Source organism: Amblyraja radiata, chromosome 1 (genome assembly GCF_010909765.2).
Source record: "Amblyraja radiata isolate CabotCenter1 chromosome 1, sAmbRad1.1.pri, whole genome shotgun sequence".
NCBI lineage: Eukaryota > Metazoa > Chordata > Chondrichthyes > Rajiformes > Rajidae > Amblyraja > Amblyraja radiata.
Window position 1 is genome coordinate 107664457 of NC_045956.1, and position 20002 is coordinate 107684458.

The 20002-nt window shown below is 39.5% G+C and overlaps 1 protein-coding gene across 7 annotated transcripts in view; it reads right to left on the bottom strand.

The window, feature by feature from the left end:
* Positions 1–20002, bottom strand: part of fryl (FRY like transcription coactivator) — a 318781-nt gene that overhangs the window by 4486 nt on the left and 294293 nt on the right. For 4 of the 7 annotated variants that reach the window (XM_033028305.1, XM_033028264.1, XM_033028287.1 and 1 more), the window contains 2 exons: positions 11663–11680; positions 4548–4658 (listed from right to left, as the gene is read on the bottom strand). In XM_033028305.1, coding sequence (XP_032884196.1) covers positions 4548–4658; positions 11663–11680 — 129 coding nt within the window. The remainder of the gene's footprint in view (positions 1–4547; positions 4659–11662; positions 11681–20002) is intronic. The other 3 variants (XM_033028273.1, XM_033028312.1, XM_033028297.1) reach the window with 1 other exon arrangement.

Sequence of the window (20002 nt, forward strand, 5' to 3'; positions counted from 1 at the left end):
TACTACACCCACTTCCTATATTGGTCAGTCTTGGAAGCGGTAACGATGAACTAACCACCTGCTGTACCACTATACTATGTGTACAGATTAAAGATGATCTTGAACTCCAGATCGTGCAGCTCGCTTATTTACAATCTCTATCTATTATTCTGAAAGGGTGTTTCAGAGAACACAGACATTTATTGCCCATTCCTATTTGTTCTTCCAGAAGCTGGTGGTCACACAACTGAACATTTTTTTGTTGTTAGGAAGGGAGTTCCAAAATACTTATGCCCATTAAGAATTGGTGAATTAATTCCAACATGGAAAGTGAATGATGGCAAGAAATTGGAAGAGCTGTTGCGTTGATGTACCTGCTGTCCTTGCCCTTCCTACAGTACACAATTGTAGCCATGGTAATCCGGTAATCAAAGGGGGGCAAGCTAGCAGACTGCCATATTTTGAATGTTATTAAATTTCTTGAATAGGTACGACTTCAAATATATCATTTAAGGAAGTTAAGAATAGTACGCCAGAAACTATGAGGAATCTAGGGAGGTGAATAAGTTTGAAGTTGATGGTATTTAAAGAGGAAACATCTCACTGGCAGGATGACAAGATGTTGGAGGGTTAAACCCAAGGCACTGCTGCAGGAGTTTCTTAGGACAATGGCCGGACTCAATCACCTTCACCTATTTAATGAATGACATTCCGTCCATGAAGGCAGAATGGAGATTTAGTAACTTTCCCTTTAATCATAGCGACTATCACATTGACAATTACAGTGGAGCAGAGGATGATTTCCTAGAATTATGGGTTACAGTACTCGATTAACAAATGGGAGATGTTGCGTTTGAATTTCATAAGATTACCATGAAAGAGGCCAAACTGTAAAAGTTTAATTTTTAAATTTCAAAAATGAAATAGTTAGAGATGACATTAAAGAAACAGCATGGAAACAGGTCCTATGGCCCACTGAGTCCAAGTCGACCACAGTCACACTAGTTCTATGTCATCGCACTTTTGTATCCACTCCCTTCACAAAAGAGGCATTCGACAGAGACCAATTAACCAACAAACCTGTATGTCTTTTGGAATGTACCTCGGGAGAGTCTTCAACAATATCTGTTTTTATCATCTGTACAACCTTATTAACACCCAGGAGAATTCCCCTGAGCAGTAATTCAGTCTCTCAGTGTTGACTCTCCTTCATCAATCAATAACTTCTTAAACCATTTTTTTCCTCTTAACTTTTCCCCGTTCTGATGAAAGCTAATTGATCTGAAGCAATGAGATCAAACTTCAGTCCCGGTGCCTACACATTTCTGCTTCTAACTTCCTTTCAGAGGTCCTGGTTTTCAACACTGGTGATTGTGCTGGCATTTTTGTCCAGATACCATATTACTGTGGTAGATTCCTTATTGGAAACAATGGGCAGTTGTATTGGTTCAAACCTGTCATATCCACACGCAACTGAGAGAAACACATTGACGCCTGAAGCTAATTCAACGTGATTTTGTAATTTAAACAATGAAACATAGAAAATAGGTGCAGGAGTAGGCCATTCGGCCCTTCGAGCCTGCACCACCATTCAATATGATCATGGCTGATCATCCAACTCAGTATCCCGTACCTGCCTTCTCTGCCTCTTAAATATAGCCAATGAACAGGCCTCAACTACCCTCTGTGGCAGAGAGTTCCAGAGATTCACCACTCTCTGTGTGAAAAATGTTCTTCTCATCTCGGTCTTAAAGGATTTCCCCCTTATCCTTAAGCTGTGACCCCTTGTCCTGGACTTCCCCAACATCGGGAACAATCTTCCTGCATCTAGCCTGTCCAACCCCTTAAGAATTTTGTAAGTTTCTATTAGATCCCCCCTCAATCTCCTAAATTCTAGCGAGTATAAGCCGAGTCTATCCAGTCTTTCTTCATATGAAAGTCCTGACATCCCAGGAATCAGTCTGGTGAACCTTCTCTGCACTCCCTCTATGGCAATAATGTCCTTCCTCAGATTTGGAGACCAAAACTGTACGCAATACTCCAGGTGTGGTCTCACCAAGACCCTGTACAACTGCAGTAGAACCTCTCTGCTCCTATACTCAAATCCTTTTGCTATGAAAGCTAACATACTATTCGCTTTCTTCACTGCCTGCTGCACCTGCATGCTTACTTTCAATGACTGGTGTACCATGACACCCAGGTCTCGTTGCATCTCCCCTTTTCCTAATCGGCCATCATTTAGATAATAGTCTGCTTTCCTGTTTTTGCCACCAAAGTGGATAACCTCACATTTATCCACATTATACTGCATCTGCCAAACATTTGCCCACTCACCCAGCCTATCCAAGTCACATTGCAGTCTCCTAGCATCCTCCTCACAGCTAACACTGCCCCCTAGCTTAGTGTCATCCGCAAACTTGGAGGTGTTGCCTTCAATTCCCTCGTCCAGATCATTAATATATATTGTAAATAGCTGGGATCCCAGCACTGAGCCTTGCGGTACCCCACTAGTCACTACCTGCCATTGTGAAAAGGACCCATTTACTCCTACTCTTTGCTTCCTGTTTGCCAGCCAGTTCTCTATCCACATCAATACTGAACCCCCAATACCGTGTGCTTTAAGTTTGTATACTAATCTCTTATGTGGGACCTTGTCGAAAGCCTTCTGAAAGTCCAGATACAACACATCCACTGGTTCGCCCCTATCCACTCTACTAGTTACATCCTCGAAAAATTCTATAAGATTCGTCAGACATGATTTACCTTTCGTAAATCCATGCTGACTTTGTCCAATGATTTCACCACTTTCCAAATGTGCTGCTATCCCATCTTTAATAACTGACTCTAGCAGTTTCCCCACTACCGATGTTAGACTAACTGGTCTGTAATTCCCCGTTTTCTCTCTCCCTCCCTTCTTAAAAAGTGGGGTTACGTTTGCTACCCTCCAATCCTCAGGAACAAGTTCAATGATTTCAGCTGACTTTGCAGGTAGATATTTTCTAGTTTTTAAATGTACAAGGAAAATTAACTTATTTCTGTGTCCTGCATGTTAAGGAATGTGAATGTCATAGGCCTGCATAAACATTCAACAATTAGATTGCATGAACAGTTTTGACAACCTTAGCAGATCTGGGGAGTGTTTGAGCCCAGATAACTGCTTCGGTTGAATCAATCTGCATTGTGTTGGACTCTGCCAGGCCACACACTGGAATAGACAGGGTAGCCAGAGGCAACAGAAGAGCTGTGCTAATAACTCACTTGGGTGTAGTGAGATCATTTGATTCTCTAAACAGGGACTCACTGAGTATTTCCAGCAATTTCTGTTAATGTTTTTTAAAATTATAGCAAGGGAATCTTTCTATATTATCACCAACATCATGTAAATTTCTAGGATGGCAAAACATTTGGTCCTGAGAATTGACCACTCTTGAGTGCCCTTATTTTCTTCACTACCATTATTTAGATAATGCAAATTTTGCAACATCCTTGATCTTCATTTAAAATTATTTACGTCAGAATTTCTGGGACTTTCCTCTTTACTTATAGAATAGAATAGAATGCCTGTTATTGTCATTCTACTGTAACCACTGTTGCTGACATGTTACATACACAATACTTTATTTTCAATATCACTGTTATTTGTTTTTATTGGGCACACATGGGCCTTTGACAATCCACATTGTCAAATATTCAATAAATATTTGTTGAATTTGCTATCTTTGCAAGTTTTGCCACCATTTCATCTATTTCTACTATTTATTTCTCCCAGTCACCAAGGTCTGCGTGGATTATCTCTTTTTATGCCATTTAAATTTATGTGGTACAGATCTCTATAGATGCACATGCCTCTTATTTTAGCTGTTGGTAGAGAAGATTCCTTCAACAACAGTGAATTTAAAGGCCGTTGGAGTTGTGTCTGGCTTATAGTCATGGGTATACAGAGAGAGAGCAGGGGTCTGAGCACACAGCCTGGAGGTATCTTAAGCCCTGAATAGAATCACGTTTATTACACAATACGGATGTAGTCGCAGAAAAATATACTGCTATAAATATTTAACTTACGCACTTTTAACATAATGCTGCCTCCACGAATAATAATGAAGAGGCATAAAAAATTATTAAAAAACAATTAACATCAACAATAATGATTCAACAGGACAATGAATCCTGGGACAGTCCACAGAGCTGAAAAAGAACATGAGAATGTCTCGGGGACACAGTCCACAGAGCTGAAAAAGAACATGAGAAATGCAAGGGAAAAGGTTTTAAGTATATGTGAAAAAAAATAATTTCAAGAGATGACAGGGTCTGTGATGGAAGAAGAATTGTTGGTTTGAAAGTATGATGAAAGTTTTAAATACATCTTGCATTGATTTATTTTTTACAAATTCTATTATGTGGGGTGAAGGGGTTTACTTTGGGAATACATAGAACAATTAATGGAGAACAATTATTTGAATAATGATTACCTAATCGTTATGTAGTAAGGATGCTGATTTTAACAGCTATACAAAATAGAATTCAAGGTGGATAATGGCAAGTTAGTAGAGAATGCAGAAACAGTTTACCTCGGCCTCTTGCTTAATCATGTCCACTTGATTTATAAGTTTGCAGTAGGCTTGATACAAAAGTAGTAGTTGGAAATGAAGTTTGTACAGCCTTCGACATAATTCCAGCTCCTATAAAAGAGTAGACATAGACAAATTAGTACCATGGCCTGATACCCATGAAACAACAGGAAGATATACCAGTTAACCAGTCAAGCAATTGCCATTTTACAATGATTTAATACAATATAAAGCTGATGAAATGCAGATGAATGCTGAGCCTTGCATCATACTCACAGTTCCTTTTCCAGTAAAGAAAGCAAAAATAAACAGCACATGTGCACTTGACATGAAGCAGCCAGCATTGCTGTGACAATGTTATCCAACACTAAACATTAATGTAATGCACACCTTTCAGAAACAAGCTCTTTGCAAGTGTAGCCAAATATTTCCCACAAGATAATGTTTAATTCACTGCTACACTGAAACTATGGTATCTCTGTCATGTGAAGTAAAAAGCTACATTTTACTTTATTTGATTCGTCTATAGTACTGTATTGCAAAATCAAATGACCTCACTACGCTCAAGTAAGGAATACTGAGACAAGAAAATGTGATCAACAAATCGATAACCACCGAGTCCACAAAAAAATCAACCGGACAGACTGTAACCTGCCACAGAGAACGTGTGGAGCCAGGAATCAATCTTTACTGCCCTCAGGAGAAGTGGCCGCCTACTCCACAGCTAGGAATCAAATCCACTGCACAACCTCCCACCACCCCACCCCAGTTGACTGTGAACACAACATTTGACAGTAGACCACATTGTAAACCAGACCCCAAGACAAGGGTAAGGGTTCCAAAATATCCACCAAATGACAGGAGAATGCAGTGACAATGTTATCTAACACGTTACACTAATGCAACACAATTTTTAGAAACAAGGTTCTGAGCAGATGTAGCAAAATATTTTCCACAAAATTATTTTTAATTCCACTGCAAGACTGATTGACTGGATGGACTGTTCCAGTCTTGAAAATCTTATTGCTATATGATAGAGATGACAGTCACACTAATTTAGGTGTAAGCAATATGCCCATAAGCAACAAAAATAATGAAATATATGCTGTGATATTTCATATTCTGGAATATAACTGAATCTGGAATAAACGGAAGTTTACCTTGTGATTCCTATTTTTAACATTTCTTGTAAACTTTCCACGTTATAAGAACTACAAATGTTTCACAATTTTACAAAGTTTGCAAAAATGCCTTGCACATGACTGCGCAAATCTTTCTGTTCTTACCTAGTGACCTTAGTAAGTACACTATAAACCTATTTATTTGATATCTTGTCAATACTTTTTGAATAGTTATAAATAATAAAACATTCTCATATTACCAGTTTAAAAAAAAGTCTAATTTGATCAAATGTTATCGTAAAATGTTACTGCCTCTGTTTAAGGCAGATAGATAGATTCTTGATTAGTACGGGTGTCAAGGGTTATGGGGAGAAGGCAGGAGAATGGTTAGGAGGAAGAGATAGATCAGCCACGGTTTAATGGTGGAGTAGAATATGGGCCAAATGGCCTAATTTTGCACCTATCACTTATGACCTCATGAAAATGGTGGACACAGAGAACATTTGTTCATATTGAGCTGTGTCTCAGTTATATAGTTTCACACATCACCTCGTTCTTTTTACCTTTAACCAACAGGAAGAGAAAATTGATATGGATTCAGTACTATTTGAATTGTTTTGGAGCAGACCTCCCACACAGTCGACAGTGCTGTTGCCAAGACTTATGGGCCAGTCCCACTTAGGCGATTTTTCAGGCGACTGCCAGAGTGGAACACACACGCACACATCGCTTCCTTCACCAGCCCGTTATGCAGGCGGGGGACAGGGCAAGCGGGCGGAGTGCTGTCTGAGTGAAATTCACACGGTGCAAAGCCAATGTGATACAGACACACACCGCGATGAACAGGAAGGTTGGCGCTGTAATTAGGACGGAGAAAACACATTGTACGGGAAGGTCACGTAAGTCCTTTAAAAGAGGGGGGGAGATGGGGGTGGGAGAGGGGGGAGTGGAGCCAACTTTAAGAGCCAGAGATACGCGGCTATGAATCTCGGCGGTTATTCTTGGTTCTGAAAACTGCTTACGTTTTTTTTTCCCCCAATGAGCCAATGAAATTCACCGGTCAGCACCGGCTACAACCTACGACAACCCACTACCACTGCACCTATGGCACGAGAATTCTCGCTACTCTCCATGGCGGCTTCATTCTGGTCGCTGCTAATTTTTCAACATGTTGACATGGGAACTACTCACGACCATGACTACCCAGCAACCACCCGCGAACATGTGGCGACCTCATAGTCTCCTGCAGTCGCCTAAGTGGGACAGGCCCATTAGCCATAATTTTTTGCTGAAGCCCCGAAATCGAAAACTGATAGGGGGTTAAGCCAGCAGCACCATTCTTCAATTCGTCTTAAGCACCTTATTGAGAGTATTGCAACCTTTAAGGATCATTGATTTCTGCTTGTGGATTTTCCTGTTTCTTCACACCTTTCAGTATCCTCCAATGTACAGCATATTCCTCTGCTTCAATAGACAATAGGTGCAGGAGTAGGCCATTCGGCCATTCAATGTGATCATGGCTGATCATCCCCAATCAGTACCCCGTTCCTGCCTTCTCCCCATATCCCCTGACTCCGCTACCTAGCTCTCTCTTGAAAGTATCCAGAGAACCGGCCTCTACCGCCCTCTGAGGCAGAGAATTCCACAAACTCACAACTCTCTGTGAGAAAAAGTGTTTCCTCGTCTCCGTTCTAAATGGCTTACCCCTTATTCTTAAACTGTGGCCCCTGGTTCTGGACTCCAACATCGGGAACATGTTTCCTGCCTCTAGCGTATCCAAACCCTTAATAATCTTACATCTCAATAAGATTCCCTCTCATCCTTCTAAACTCCAGAGTACACAAGCCCAGCCGCACCATTCTCTCAGCATATGACAGTCCCGCCATTCCGGGAATTAACCTTGTAAACCTACGCTGTACTCCCTCAATAGCAAGAATGTTCTTCCTCAAATTAGGGGACCAAAACTGCACACAATACTCCAGGTGTGGTCTCACTAGAGCTCTGTACAACCGCAGTAGGACCTCTTTGCTCCTATATTCGATTCCTCTTGTTATAAAGGCCAACATGTCATTCGCTTTCTTCACTGCCTGCTGTACCTGCAAGCTTACTTTCATTGACTGATGAACAAGGACCCCCAGATCCCGTTGTACTTCCCATTTTCCCAACTTGACTCCATTTAGATAGTAATCTGCCTTCCTGTTTTTGCTACCAAAGTGGATAACCTCACATTTATCCACATTAAACTGCATCTGCCATGCATCTGCCCACTCCCCCAACCTGTCCAAGTTACCCGGCATTCTCATAGCATCCTCCTCACAGCTCACACTGCCACCCAGCTTTGTGTCATCTGCAAATTTGCTAATGTTACTTTGAATCCCTTCATCTAACTCATTGATGTATATTGTAAATAGCTGTGGTCCCAGCATCGAGCCTTGCGGTACCCCACTAGTCACTGCGGGCTTCACTGCAGCTCCAAAGACATATAACATTGCACTTTTCCATTATTGAATTCTATTTGCCATTTTGCACAGCTGCACAGCTAAGATATCCACGCCTTCATCTTTCAGAGGCTGTTTTCCCCTCGCTATTAACAGCAGCATCAATGTTTGTATCAATTGCAAACTTCTTTAATGCTTCCCCTACTTCTATGCCTAAATCATTAATATGCACAACAAAAAGTTAGGATCCAACTAATGAGCCTAATGAAATCCTCTTGGTAACACTCTTCGAAGTCACAAAAACATCGATCAACCATGTCGCTGAGCCAGCTTTGGATCTAATTTGTCACTCTCCCATGGATTATAGATTTTACTTCCATCTTCTGAAAATTTGTTAATCAGTTAATCATAGCTGACCTCAGTTTCACTGACTATTTTTCAATATTCTGTCTCTCAGAATTGATTCCCATTATGTTTAACCCATTCAACATTTTCTCTTCCTCCCTAATCTCAATGTTGGTGCCATCCTGATTGCATAACATATTGTAGATACTTGTACAGTGGCCATCTTCACAAAAGAGTTTGATTCCTAAGAAACTCCACTCCGTCCTTACCCACTTGCTCGTTATTTCTAAAACCATCTTTGGATTTGCTATGATTTAAAAATAACCCAATCTCACCCGGAATCCTTGTAATCAAAAGAACTAGGCTGTCATTGATGCACTTCTTCAGCAATAGCCATGATATCATAATTTCACATCTATTTGTGCCAATCTCATCTGCCAAATTCATTATGACCCTGCATTTCAGGATATTCCATTTGGCACAACCAAAATTATTCTGTATCTATTTTCATACTTTTGTTTATTCTGTCTTCCCAGTACTCTCATTAATTTACAATAGACATTCACTCAGTCTTAAATTTTCTACCTGCCTTATTGCATAAAATCATTCTGTTCACTGCATGTCATTTAACTTAAAATCTGCAAATGTTATCATGAATTAATTTCAGAACAAATAAATGCACATGTAAGCAGTGCTTCCACAGCTCAATTTCCCCCCCTTGAAATAGAATCCCAAATTACCTGGAATTTGATGGTATTTCCTGAAATTTTCAAAAATGCTTCCTGCATGCTATTTGTTGCTTTTCTTTTGTGGGCACACGTTAACAACACAAAGAAGAACAAGGCAAAACAGATCTATGTAACTACACTGTAGCTGCCTGTATCTGTTACTCATTTGTATGGTGTTATGCAAGGCATTATGTACTGTGCACATATATGATGTAGCCTAGCCTGCATGGTATGCATATTGTGTGTGCAGTGCAGTGTGTGCCTGGAATACAGTGTCACAAAAACCTCAAACAACAATCAATCAATAAATCAAATTATTTATTTGTCACATGCACCAATTAAGGTACAGTGAAATGTGAGTTACCATACAGCCTCTAATTAGCCTCAAACTAAACTACTGGGTTGTGACGGCTCCCTCCCTCTCCCCCTTACCCCCCTTACCTCCTCCCTCGACCTCTCTCTCCCCATCTCTCTCCCTCCCCTCCTTCTCTCCTCCCCTGCCCTCTCTCTTTCCACCTCTCTCCCTCCCCCTCTCTTTTCCCCCCTCCCCCTCTCTATCTCCCCCTCTTCTCTCCCCTCCCTCTCAGCGTTGGAGGGTCCGCGGTGGGAGGGAGTGGGGTGAAGGCAGGGGCTTGGCTGGAGTGGTGCCTGGTGATGGGAGAACGGTCTCCCCGGACTGACCTCCGGCAGCTCCCTGGACGCCAGGCTGAGCGGTGGCGAGGTTCCCATGCCGCGGATGGAGGCAATGGACTGGGTGGGAAGACACCGCAGCCCCAAGCCCGGAGAAACGGGCACTCCTTTTATTTTCCAAATCATCCCGCGGGCCGGATTGAACCCCTTCATGGGTAGTTTGACACCCTTGATATAAAACAAAGACCCCCCCTCCCCAACACAATATTCCACCACTCACCCAGACTAGGCACGAGGCGTCGAGGTGATGGATGTAGTGAAAATGGTGGTGATCTAATCCTGCCCGGGCCCACTGCGCAACCGTGGGAAGACAGCGTCATTTTGCGTCCCTACCGTGTCACCGGCCTCCCCCAACTGCGCAGGCACAGATGGTCGCAAATATTTTTTCTCCGCCCCAAATCATCCCGCGGGCCGGATGCGGAAATTTCCCGAAATTATCTAATTTCCCTAAAATTATCCGGTCAACCCGAATTTCGGATAATTTTCTTCAAAGTGGAAACACTGCATGTAAGAGTAGAAAATTACACTTCAAATTGTTGTTGGAAGAGTGGAATACTATAGATAATTTGCATAATCTGAATTGTTGGGCCTTTTATATTAACATGGTCCAGAATGCATTACATTTGCTTGTAATATGCCGTTAGTAATGAGGCTGTAACAAACAATTCATTATCAACGCCATCTGGTCTTTTACTATGATAATTACTATTATTTTTATCAATACAGTAATGTTTTGCTAAAATATCAAAAGGTATCAATGTTTTTGTTTATTAATATTTATAGAAAAATTCTAGGGAATCTAATGATTTTTTAAAATATGTTTGCTAAATATGGAATGATACATTATTGGTTTATTTAACACATTAGGGAGTTATTCAACACTAGTGGTTTAAATTGTAAGAATTTTACAGTATACACTTAGGAGCAATACAATCAATTAATCACCATGACTTGAATTTATGTATCACCCTTAAGGGTAGTAATAGTGAATGGGTAATAAAATGTCTAGCAGTGTTATCAAACAAAAAATATCAATAAACAGGAGCAGATTATAGATAAGGTTATACAAACATTACATTAAAATAATTGGAATAGCATACGGTATTTTAAATTAGTAAAATGTGATGTGATATGTACCAAGATAGGCACGATTAAGCCAGTGAAACTGAAGGAAAGGCAAATAATTTCCAAAAGAAGAGCAATTTCTTGGAAATTGTACAGTTGCTTAGAAAGTGCTGAATTGCTTCTTTTTATGCATAACAATTCCATGGTTCTATAACTTAATGTAATATTGAGATTCATTTTTCATTTAGTTCATTGCTGCCTACTGCATGAAAACTCACCAATGCTTTCCCTGAAAGCATATAGCCAGTATCACCAATATCAATCCTTATATATACATAAAATCACCAAAAACAACCAATGTAGTCGCACTTACTTCTGACGTCGAACAATTGATGCTGTTATTTACCTCACAACTGAATTCCATTTCATCGCTACCAGAATAACAGATCCAATGTACTTTATACAGTCATGGAAGACGTAGAATGAAAGCTTTTTTTCTGTTTGCTCTCAGTATTTATGTCAAGCGTTACAAGGGTATGACGTGTGACAAGTAACATAAACAACATAGAAGCAGTAAAAAGCATTCTTTGGTAGTTGCAAACCACGTGTACACCTGTATGACTGATGGCAGACAAACTGCAAGATTACACATGTAAACACAGCAAGCAGATGTAAGTTTGAAATTCCAACACTGTTAAGATGTCCAGTGGACAAGAACCATCACTTACTGCTAGAACTTCCATTTGCTAAGCAAGAAGGTGAAGTCACAAAACAAGGAAAGAAAAGAGATCAAGAATTAGTGACAGTTAAAGATGCTCCAGTGTTATATAAGAACCAATTTACAAACTATTACATACTAAACTCAAATGCCCGAGTGGTGGTTAGATTTACTCACAGGAATTTCATCTCGTCTAAATCATTCTGGAGGCTCCTTAACTGATTAAAAAATATTTAAATATTTGAAATAGTTAAAAATATTTCAGATTAAGCAGATACTACTATTGATCACAAATCATTTTAGCGCTGTGGCAAATTTGTGAAATATTTCATATGCAATTAAAATGCTCCATCATGTGATTATGCAGAACATAAAAAAATAGGAGGCCATTCAGCCTCGAGTATCTGCTCCACTTTCATAAGATTATAGCTGATCTTTGCCCTCAAAACCACTTTCCTGCATTATCCCATCACATTAACTCCCTTAATGGAGTCACAGAGTCTACATGACATAGTTATTATAGCCTATAAGGTGCAGGTCAGGCTGCATTTGGAGTACTGTGAGCAAATCTGGGCCCCAAATCTGAGGATGTGCTGGCTCTGGAGAGGGTCCAGAGGGGGGTTTACAAGAAATGATCCCAGGAATGTGGGTTAGCATACAGTGAGCGTTTGACAGCATTGGTCCTCTGCCCACTGGCGTTTAGAAGGGGGGGGGTATCATTGAAACTTACAGAATAGTAAAATGCAGAGTGGATGTGGAAAGGATGTCTAGGACGCTGCATCAAAAAATCCCAGAGTATTATAAAGGACATTTCCCACCCCGGACACTCCCTGTTTGAACTGTTACCGTCAGGCAGACGGTACAGATCTACAAGGACAAGGACAAACAGACTTAAAAACAGTTTTTACCCCACTGCTATAAAGGCACTAAATGTAGCCGCCAAGGAACGCAGGGGCGATACATACTAAGAGACTGTGAAATCGACAGAAGGATGTAGGGCTGGGTGTTTATGCGTGCTATTTTTATGATATTTATTTTAGTTGTTTATCTTTTTTTAAATATTTTACCTTGTATGTATCGTTAGCTTTTAGAAATGTTTGAATGGTGCACTGACTGGCTGACATTTTACAATTTCGTTGTACATGGTTCATGTTACAATGACAATAAAGAAACTATTCTATTCTATTCTATTCATAGCCTCAGAATTAAAGGTCACTTTTTTAGAAAGGAGGTGAGGAGGAATTTATCTAGTTAGAGGGTCGTGGAGGCCAAGTCAGTGGATATTTTTAAAGCAGAGATAGCCAAATTCTTGATTAGAATGGATACCAAGGTTTATGGGGAGAAGGCAGGAAAATGGGATTAGGAGGCAGAGATCAGCCATGACTGAATGGTGGAGTAGAGTCGATGGGCCTAATTCTACTCCTATAGCTTGTGAACTTGTGAAACACAGGAGGACGGAGGAACTTGGGGCAGTCAATGTCAATGGCAGTGCCTTGAGAGCAGTCAGTATTATGGTCAAAGAGGTGCTGAAGGTACTATTGTGTATGAAGGTCGACAAATCTCCATGGCTTGATCATATATATCAGAGGACATTGTGGCAAACCAGAGAGGAAATTGCAGGAGCACTGGTTGAAATTTACGAGTCGTCTTTAAATACAGTAGAGGTGCTGGAAGACTGGAGGGTGGAAAATGTTGTGCGTTTATTCAAGAAGGGCTGCAGGGAAAATGCTGGGAACTATAGGCCAGTGAGCTTAACATCTGTAGTTGGAAAGTTACTAGAAGGTATGCCGAGGGTTAGGAATGTAGGTGCATAGTTCCCTGTAGGTGGAGTCGTAGGTAGATCGGGTGGACAAAAAGGCTTTTGGCACATTGGCCTGCATCAGCCAGAGTATTGAGTATAGAAGTTGGGAGGTCATGTTGCAGTTGTATAAGACGTTGGTTGGCCATATTTAGAGTATTGTGTTCGGTTGTAGAGACCGTGTTATAGGAAAGATGTTGTCAAACTGGAAAGGGTACAGAGAAGATTTACGAGGATGTTGCCAGGACTAGAGGGTTTCAGCTACAGGCAAAGGTTGAGTAGGCTGGGACTCTATTCCTTGGTGCACAGGAGGATGAGGGATGATCTTATAGTATATAAGATCATGAGGGGAATAGATCGGGTAGACGCACAGAATGTCTTGCCCAGAGTAGATGAATCGAGGGCCAGAGGTTTAAAGTGAAGGTGAAAGATAATAGGAATCTGAGGGGTAACTTTTTCACACAAAGGCTGGTGGATGTATGGAACAAGCTGCCAGAGAAGGTAGTTGCGGCAGGGACTATCCCAACTTTTAAGAAACAGTTAGATAGGTACATGGATAGGACAGGTTTTGAGGGATATGGACCAAATGCTGGCATGTGGAACTAGTGTAGTTGGAACATGTTGGCCGGTGTGGGCAAGTTTGGCCGAAGGGCCTGTTTCCACACTGTATCACTCACTCTCTCTATTGTGATAGTACCTCATTGAATTATTTTAAGAAGTGGCACAGAAGACTATGTAAAACAATGGATGGATTATTTGGATTTTGAAAGACATCCGATGGAATCATGACCGCAATCAGTGCAGTGGGAGTCAGGAAGGAGGGAGCAGAATGCATAGCGTTCTAAAAATGAAAATGTGGGATTAAGGGCAGCTATGCAGATTGTCCAAGGTCAGTAGGCAGTGTATCTCAAGGATCAATTCAGGAACAATACTGCAAACAATTTACATTATTAATTGGGATGGAAATGGAAATATAATATTAATATTTGGAAAGGTAGATAACAGATAGGAAGATTGTATAACTGTGAACGCAGGTCTATGATGTATAACTGTGGGGCATGATATTAATGGGCATAAGAGCAAGTGAGGGGAGCAGCAAGAGTTGTCGCATTCGTGTCATTAAATATATTTAAAATATATAATTTAAAGAATATGTATGGTTAATCTAAAACATGTTTATTGTTTATTGGTTGAACTGGTTTGGACTACAAATCTGCCCCTCTGCACTGAAGAGTTGCGCACCACTGAATTAAATGTATCAAACTCCTTGTTAGGTCATACTGCAAAAATTATAAAGATCTGTTCTCCATATTAAAAAATAATATAGTTAAACCCAGTTCATCCTGCACCATTATAATTTTTGTTATTTATTACTATTGCCTTTTTTCTGATCCTCCCTTTTCCTCCTTACCTTATCCCAAACTTTTCTCCATTTTTTCCATTTGTCCAAAATCTGATATATCTGTAACATTTTCTAGTTTTTTTTAATGAAAATATCAGTATTGAAATATTGTTTTATGTTTCTCTCTCCACAGATTATGCTTGGTAATTTAAATATTTCAACCATCTGCTGATTATACATTTTGGTGAACTCAATTACACAGTTCAAAATATATTTTGAATTTGTTAGTTCTTAAAGGTAATATTCACTAAAGTGCCGAACAAAATATCAGGTGTAAAATATACAGCAGAATGTCGTAAAACTTGGTTACGTTTAAAAGCGAATGGCTATGGTAACATTATCTTAATGTTTTAGGGGAGAGATGGGTTGAAGCCCTGGTTTTGTCCAATTTGATATTGCTTTGCATGTGTAATTTGAACTCGAATGCATGAAACGCAATTTTGAAACCTGATGATGACAAGAAAGGACATTTGGCTTTGGAGAAATATACGACATTTATTAGAATGGGTCAGAAACTCACAGAAGTATTTTAATATGGTTACAAGTGAGATAATATATTTTGGAAAAATAAAATGAGAAATGAAAGTGTGCACTCAATGAAAGATTGATGAAGGAATTGGATAAATATTGAGACTAAAAGGTTCTGTTCTTGACAATTTTTCCCTGACAGTCTTTGTGCAGCCATTAAAACGATTGATAGCTTCCAGGATTTATAAATAGAAGCATTGAAATAAATAATAATGAATTTAAATAAAACAGCGGATTCATTTCAGAGTGCTTCATTGTGGAAAGGCAATGAAAGTCACTGGAGAGTGTACAGGGTTAATTTATTGGGGTCATTTCAAGGACAGAATATTTATATTTACAAGACTTAAAACACAGATGCCATTTAAGATTGAACAAAGAGTTAAGTGGGGATTATTTGGAAATGGGAAAGGAGCAAGCCCCTTAAGCCTACTACATTCAACAATGAACCTATTGTTGTCCCATAGCCCTTAAAAACTTTCCTAAACAAAATTTTGAATCTGGAATTAATAGATTTTTTTCAAAGGTACAAACACATCTATAACCTCAGAAAAGCAGAATATTTTCTTAACTTAATGCTTGGCTCTAATTTTAAGACTTTCTGCTGCAGATTCAAGAATTACCCAAAGCATATTTGACCAAATCATAAATTTGTAATCCTTTTCAGGTATCGTACATCACTGTTAATAATTAAATAACCAATCTTGTAATATTTGAAAAATGTTTACTTCTGATGTAAAAATAGTACTTTTAACATAATTCCCTAAAATGCTCGAAGGGGGAAGCATCTTTTGCATTTTGCTATGAACAAGGTAGATTGGCAGCCTACTTGGGTAGGCCCGAGGCTAAATTCACTATTGTAATCTAGAGAGTAAGACAGTAGACTGGAATGGCCCTTTTCTGGCAAAGCAGCAAATTAATTTATTTCCTTTCCCATTAGGACAAAATCCAGTGGGATGCTAATGTCTGCATTAAATACATCCATCCATCTTTTCGAATGGTCATGAACGAGACAAGGATGAAGAGGTATGGAGGAATGTCTGGTACAAGTGTCATTTAACTCAATCATTCTGCTTGAGGCAGGCTGACAAATAAATGGTACCCCTTAATTAGACTAGAAAATGAATACATGTTTTGTACATTTGTGGTTGAGCCAACCACTGTTCTCCATTATAGTTTACATTAAAAATAAAATAGAAAGTAGTGGTTCCAGGGAAGGAAAGGTTGTGCAAGCCATTCGCAAGGGACCCGCAACTACTGCATAAACATATATATTTTTTAAAAGGTGAGTAGTTGGAGGGACAAGATGTAACACAGTGAGTCCAGGGGAAAGTATGGCCTTCTGGGAATTCTTTGGAGATTGCTGATTCTATTCAGGCTTAGTGGATAAAGTAGTTCATGTTGCATTCTGTTGATCCATGTCCACATGCTGTAATGTCTACTTTGAATTGAATAAAGTAGACCCACCAAATGTCTTTTAGAATGGGTTATTTGGCACAAATTCAAGAACATTTTATACATTTTATGTAAGTTGCACATTTCGGAAGGCTGCTTATTTTCCATAAACACAAAACAAGTTAATTTTGTCCTTTGGAATGCCAGGAAGAATTCTGGCTGTAAAAGGCCACATACATAATTTATTAATTGCAAAGATTTTAGAAACTATCAGAATGCACTTGGGGCAGAAAGGAAACATGATGAGCGAGTTACCAAAGTTGACCATGCAGCTCAACATGTGCGCGCGTGTCCAGTAATTAGACAACTGAAAAAGTGCATTTATGAAATTAATCCCCAGATCATTAAATAAATAATTGAAACAGAGATAGTTAAGCAGAAAGTGTCCGTGCACTGAGAATGCTTGTAAATGAGTATAGTTCCATGTTCCCTGTGATTTTGTCACATAAATCCCGAATTAAACATAAATCTTACAATCGTTGTTCCCCTTTATTTTCCAGGTGTTTTCTCTTTAGTAATTGTACTGATTTTGTTCTTTGTTGTCACCATATCTGGGTTCCTCACAACTTTAGTGAACACGATGTAAAATATCTGTTTAATGCCTCAGCCAATTTTTTAATTCCGCATAATGATTTCTGCATTTTACTCTATGGGTCCCCTCTTCTTATACATTCACTCTATAATCACTCAAGGCCTTTTCATGGATGTTATGCAGTATGTTGAACAACTCACACACATCGGATGTAGTCTTACCAAGGTCTTTGTATGGCTGTAGTCACTTCTATTCAAGATTTGAAGGTTAACATTCCATTTGTCTTTTTTGAATTATTATTTTTTTCCTGATCATGCCACCTTATTGATCTATGTACCTCGTTTGATCTTCACTGCTTTGAGCTTTTAAAGCGTATGCGTCAAAACAAATGACCTTGCACTTGCCTGCACTGATATCCATTTTGCCACAGTCAATTGCTTAATCTTTAAATATCTCTTTGTAATTTAATGCAACAGTACTTAGAATGCCATTTATCTTTGTATCATCAAACTTGGATACATGCCTTTTAGTCATGAATAGTTATATGATGAAATAGCTGCAGCTCCATTATTGATTGCTGCAGAAGAGCACACGACACACTCTGCATATTCGAATACCTACCCTTAAACCTACTCTCTTTCTTCGCCCACTCAGTCATTTCCCCAACTTCCTGCAATTTCATAATTCAGTTAATAATCATTCGCTGAATCAAATATTTTATTGGAAGTCCACGTTATTCTGCAGATATGCCCCTGTCTATTACTTCTTTCACCCCTCAAAAACACTGAAATCTGGTTCACAGAGCCAGATCTACACTCTACAAATCCAACGAGTTCTTGCTGATCAGCTAAAACTATACTGTTCTAAAGATAATGTGTCCATAATTTGCCCATTGACCCCCACTGAAATAGTGAATTGACATACACAATTGAACAAAACATAAATCAAGAGAATTTTGGAAGATTAATAGTTACAGCAGCTGTCGCTAATTTCTGTAAAATTTAGGGAGAGAATTGTGGCCCTAAGGATTTGTTACTTTTAAAATAATAAACATAGAACACTAATTCCTTAGGTCGTGAGTTAGTAAGGGAACAAAAAGCATGTTCAAATTTCTAAGAAAGCAAAACATGGTGGAAAAGGTCTTGTGATAAGTTTATAACTGATAGGAGCAGAATTGGGCAAATCGGCCCATCAAGTATACCCCACCATTCAATCATGGCTGATCTATATCTCCCCCCCCTAACCCCATTCTCCTGCCTTCTCCCCATAACCCCTGACACCCTTACTAATCAAAAATCTATCTATCTCTGCTTTAAAAATATCAATTGCCTTGGCCACCACAGCCTTTCGTGGCAAAGAATTCCACAAATTCCTTGTATGTGAATACTTGGCCAATAAACATATTCATTCATAAAATTATTCATTCATTCAGATTCACCACCCTCTGACTAAATAAATTCCCCCTCATCTCCATCGTAAAGGAACTTCTGTTAATTCTGAGGCTATGACCTCTAGTTCTGGACTCTCCCACTAGTAGAAACAACCTCTCCACATCCACTCTATCCAAGCCTTTCACTATTCGGTACATTTCAATGAGGTGCTCTCTTTGCCATCTTTACTACCGATTCGACTTGCAGATTAACCAGCATTCCCAAGACCCTTTATACCTCCGATTTCTGGATTCTCTCCTCATTTAGGAAATAGTCTATGCCTTTATTTCTCTGCCCACCCTCCCAACCTGTCCAAGTCCTTCTGCAGAGTCCCTAATTTCTCTACACTACCTGCCCCTCCACGTGTTTTCGTATAATCCGCAAACTTGGCACAAGCCTTCAATCCCCTCGTCCAAATCATTAATATACAACGTGAAGAGTAGCGGCCCCAGCACCGACCCATGTGGAACTCCGCTAGTCACTGGCAGTAAACCAAAAAAAGCACTCTTTATTGCCACTCTTTGTCTTCTGCCATCCTGCTATCCATGCTAGTATCTTCCCTATGATACCATTTGTCCTCCTCTTCCTTAACAGCCACATTTGGGGAAACTTATCAAATCTAGGTGAGCAACATCCACTGACTCTTTTGTTTACCCTACTATTTACTTCTTCAAAGAATTCCAGCAGTTTCTTCAGGAAAGATCTCCCCTTCACAAAACCATGCTGACTTTGTTGCAGGATAGAATGTTTGATAAGTGGAGGTGATGAGACAGAGACTATTATTTTTCAAAGTCACATTTTTTTGCAGAAGGCATAGGATTCAAGAGAAATGTAAGGTACTGCATGTTTTGAAATATGCTATTGCACCGTTGGTAGAGGCACAAAAAGCCAAATATCTTTCCTCTGTACTACATAGCAGAACAGTTATAAATGTCAATGCTGAAAGTTATAATTGTTAAGTAGTTCATCAGCACAACAATGCAACATCTCTTAAAATAACGTACTTCATTTAGATTTTTTTTCCAAGACATAAATTTAAAGCTCCAGATATATTACTGTTGCAATATTGAATGGATTTTGAAAATACACTGCCAATGCTGCAGTTAGAAATACAATAAAATATTCCGAATTGAAGGCAGCGATATTTCCATGGGAGTGTCTTACACAACACAGCAATATATTTCTGTGTTTAAGAAGAAGTTTAACAT